This window comes from Lolium rigidum, chromosome 2 (genome assembly GCF_022539505.1).
Source record: "Lolium rigidum isolate FL_2022 chromosome 2, APGP_CSIRO_Lrig_0.1, whole genome shotgun sequence".
In the NCBI taxonomy this organism is placed as follows: domain Eukaryota; kingdom Viridiplantae; phylum Streptophyta; class Magnoliopsida; order Poales; family Poaceae; genus Lolium; species Lolium rigidum.
The window spans coordinates 209,762,622-209,767,075 of NC_061509.1; the positions used below are offsets into that span (position 1 = coordinate 209,762,622).

Here is a 4,454-nt window from a genome sequence, read left to right on the forward strand (position 1 = left end):
AGCACGAACTGCGGCCCGATCTCCTCATGTCGTCCGACACCGATCCCTTCCCTAAAATCCAAATTCATAATTTATGGGCATTGCCGTGGTACCCTCACGTTAATAAGCGTGTCTTCTATCATCATGTCGAGATTATCAAACACTTATTCTTCAAGTGCAAATTTGATAGATCTAAATAGATAGTCATCCACATAAGTTCTACCTTATACTCGTCACGTAGCGTTACTAATATATCCAACAATTGATTAAATGGCGTGGACCATAGGTTTAAAATTCTTATTAGATTGGAACGGTTACAATTATTTGGTCGCTTTGACTATGTAGAAAAGAAGGTTTTCAGTGATAACAAATTATTCTCTCGTGCAGGTTATTTGCCGGTGCACAATTACGCTTCATTTATGGTCGTCTCTACAGCGTGTGGAAAACTGTGATCTGTTTATAGAGGTGTCTATATGCTTGGAGGATGCGGCGAGTGATATTTTTATCCAACAGGGATGATAACATAATCTACGGATTGACCCTCCATCACCACAGGCCTCTATGCAATTTTCAAGATAATTACGTATTGCTTTTTTTTTTACTTTATGTCCATATGCGTGAATTTATATGACCGTGTGCATCCTAGTTATGTAGAGACTAAATATAATTTTTTAACATTTTAAGTAATATAAAACCCTCTTTATTGGAAAAATCTAGATAGCATAGGCAAGGGGGCAACATCTTGTGAGCGGGAAGAAGATCTCAGTAGATTGATCGAGTTCAAATTCAACAAGGAGAACCAACATGTGGTTGTGATTAGGATGGCAGTGGCACCCTAAGGGCATCTCCAGCGGCGCGACGCAAACGGACGTTGAGCGACCGTTTGTGTCCGCCGTGATCGTAAAATGCGTCTGGCACTACCGCCAGCAGCGCGACGCATAGTGACCGGGCCGTCCGCGGAGACGCAAACCTGGCCCAAATATGCGCCAGGTTTGCGTCTCAGCGGACGCTGAACGAACACGCAAAGTGTCCGCTCGGTCCTCGCACGGGCCCGCCTGGCAGGGACACAACTGCTTCGTCTTCCGCGACATTACTTGCGGGCGGTGCGCTGCAGCCTTTGCAGGGCCGCATTAATGGCACTGTTGCAGTGGCATGCCATTGAAAGGCGAGATGGCGCCCGAGCCTCTTAAAGGGACGCTGCCGGCGGCCATTTCCCCGACAAACCATTGCCACATCCCACACTATCCACCCCACCGACGCCATGGGGAAGAAATGCTGGCCGTTCCGCAAGAGCAAGAACGACCACGAGTCTAGCGGCTCGCGGTCCGGCAAGAAGGCACGGGTCGGCCGGTACGTCCGTGTCGACTTCGCGCGGCAGCTATGGGAGGAAAACCGGCCGGTACCATGGCCGGACGCGAACTTGCCGGGAGGGGGCTGGTACCTCAACTCGAGGCGCGTGTCGGTCCCCCCGTGTCGTGCGAGGGCCGAGAGCGGCGGGACGAGGTGCGCTGCCGCCGAGCGATATTGCCGCCGGATCTGCGGGAGGATCCGGCGTACGCGCTGAACTCCTACAACTGGATTTCATTCGGGACGTGGGATTTCGACGCGCGCCGCCGCGCTAGCTACCTCGGCGATGTAGACTACTTCGAGCGCGAGATCGCCGCAGAAGAAGAAGAGAACGACCAGGAGGACGCGGACGAGGACGCGGACGAGGATGAGGACGAGGACGTGAACATGGCACACTACGACCACGACGACGGCGGGCCGGCGTGGGATCCGGAGACCCAGCCGTCGGACATTTCCGAGGAGGAGGCCATTGCCATGGCACTGGCCAACAACGAGCAGGACGGACTCAACGACCTCGCTTTGTGGGGCGGGCTCGCAATCCAGCTCCGCGAGTCAGCGCTCGCGTAGGGGAGGCCGGCGACTCCTCCGGCCACGCCGACGTGTTCCAACGACCGCGCTCCGCCTGCTGCTCCGGCGTGGGATCCCTGGCCACAGCCTCCTGCCCATGCGGCGGTACCTCCTCCACCGCCGGCGTACGAGCTTCCATGGCTGACGCCGGAGTTCATTGACCTCGTCAGCGACGACGACCAGTAGGCAGCACCTACTTTTAGCACTCCGTTATGGCTTTTTTATGTTTTTTTATTAATGTAAATTATGGCTTCATGAATGAAAAAAAATTATGCGTCGTGCCGCTGGAGCCACCCCCAACGCAAACGGACGAACGGACGATTTCGACCATTTGGGCCGACGCGAACGGATACGACGCGTGTTTGGACGTCCAAAATGCGTCGCGCCGCTGGAGATGCCCTAACCCACCAGAGTTGAAACCACAGGTTTAACACTTTTGTGTCTTATGAAGGCGGAACATTCTCTCGGTGGGAGGCGACATTCCCATCAACAGCGAGGCAGCTGTGCTTACTTCATCAATCTGAAGGCCATTTGAATTAGTTTCTTGGACTCAAGCTTTCGATAGTGCTCATAGGATATGTGTGCGTTCGTACGAGTGAGTGTATGTATGCATGTGTGAGCGTCTACGATTATATTGTGTTTCGCAAGAACACAAACAATGAGGACTCAAAGGAGTATACATGAGTTGTATACGGCGTACAACAGACATAAGTAGGGTATATAAACATAATGAGTTGTAGACGGCGTACAATAGACATAACATAATGAGTTGTAGACGGCGTAGGATACCTGCACTAGTTCGACTTGTTACACAAGTCGGGGCCGACGGACTCGATCCCGCAGTATTCACAACCATAAATAACGCCAGCTCTCCCACGTTATGCATTGCAAAACTATTCCCCTCGACTGTACCTATGTCGCACGACACGCTAGGCACGGACGGCCGCCGTCCCGATCCCATGTCGCACGACACGCTAGGCACGGACGGCCGCCGTCCCGATCCCATGTCGCCAGACGCCGAGGCGGCCGTCGAGACTCGCCGCCGTCTCTACCAGGTGAACGATCCGCTGAAGATGACCGGGGCCAGGGTGCTCTACGAGCTGCCCACCTCGCCTGAGTTCCTCTTCCACGAGGACGCGCTCCAGACACACCGCAGCGCCGGCGAGAACCTCACCTTCTACACCGGCATCGGCTTCTGCGCCGGGACGCTGGCCGGCGGCGCGTTCGGCGCCTGCCGCGGCGTCGGGGCGGCCGAGCGCGGGGAGACGGCCAAGCTGCGCGTCAACCGCGCCCTCAACGAGTGCGGCTCCACCGGCAGGAAGGCCGGCAACCGCCTCGCCCTGCTCGGGTTCCTCTTCGCCGGCACCGACAGCGCCATGCGCTCCCTGCGCGAAGGAAAGGACGACTGGGTTAACACCGTGTCCGGGGCGGCTAGCGCCGGCGCGATCTACGGCCTCCCGGCCGGCCTGCGGGCGATGGCCGTCCACGGCCTTGCTGGCGGAGTCCTGGCCGGGGCTTGCGTCGCGGGGAAGCCGCTGCTTCAAAAGTTTGCGCCGGATTTTGCTGCTAGATTGGAATATTTACGCTGAAGCTGCACTCAGGGTGAATTTAGGGCATACTGTACTCTTATTTCAGGCCCTATAATTGTTGATGGCCGGGGTGCCAAAATTCAGTCGATTTTCGTATATGTATACCGCAAAGGAGCAATGGTGTTTATTACTTTATTGTTACGATATACAGTTGTTACTTCTATTGGGATCTTGAGCTATGTAGATACATAGATTGAGTTCACTACAGGAAGAGCACGAGAGGCCGACGCCGTCGGCACAGTTAGGGGCGCTAAAGCAAAGATTTTGCTAAGCCTCAAGCTACATATATAGACTATAAGTCATGCATGCATCTATGGCGCCTTTTGGTCTAAAGTCTAGCACGAGAGTCCACTACTCGCTACAAATTGTTTCTCAATATATTCATGCCTTTAATCCACTGGTATTATTTGGCTCCGATAGAATGTAAGGATCCATCCATGTTCTTAGTTTTTTTCTTTATTTATATCTATTATTATGTATCCATGCATAGTAAAATACAAATAAAACCCATAGGTTAGATGCTCTTTCAAGTTTGAGATGTCTATCTTTTGTTTGAAAACCTTCAATCAATAATTCGGTGCTTTGCAGAAAAAGTTAAAGGGTTTGTTGGTCGCTCGGTATTTTCAAAATGAAAGTGTTTAGTTGACGGTGTGCGAGGTTATATAGCGAGTGACCGGCCAGGCGCACTGCCCGCCCTACGACGAGCATGTATCATTTTAAAGCAATCAATGGCTAGACTTCTCCACGTGGTTCATCTTAGGGTAGATAAAACATGTCCTATAGGATGGACAAACGGCGGTGATACCCATGGATTTTACTGTGTCAACACCTAGTTCATTATTACTCTTGATACTACCTTCTTAGATTTTTTTAATAGGAAGGATCCACCTTCTTAGATTTTTTAAATTTGTTTTTCCATCTAGGATTAGATTAATTTTACTCCGTGGAAACACACGAGAGTAGTAGGTCTAG

The 4,454-nt window shown here is 52.1% G+C and overlaps 1 protein-coding gene across 1 annotated transcript; it reads left to right on the plus strand.

Moving 5' to 3' along the window:
* Positions 1–2,807: 2,807 nt before the first annotated feature.
* On the plus strand, positions 2,808–3,482 carry LOC124690514 (mitochondrial import inner membrane translocase subunit TIM23-1-like). The gene has a single exon (XM_047223893.1). The coding sequence runs from the start codon at positions 2,808–2,810 to the stop codon at positions 3,480–3,482; it is 675 nt and encodes a 224-aa protein (XP_047079849.1).
* The last annotated feature ends 972 nt before the right edge of the window (positions 3,483–4,454 follow it).

What these genes read in the sequence shown, in the direction of transcription:
- LOC124690514 (XM_047223893.1), top strand. Translation starts at nt 2,808, where the DNA reads ATGTCGCACGACACGCTAGGCACGGACGGCCGCCGTCCCGATCCCATG.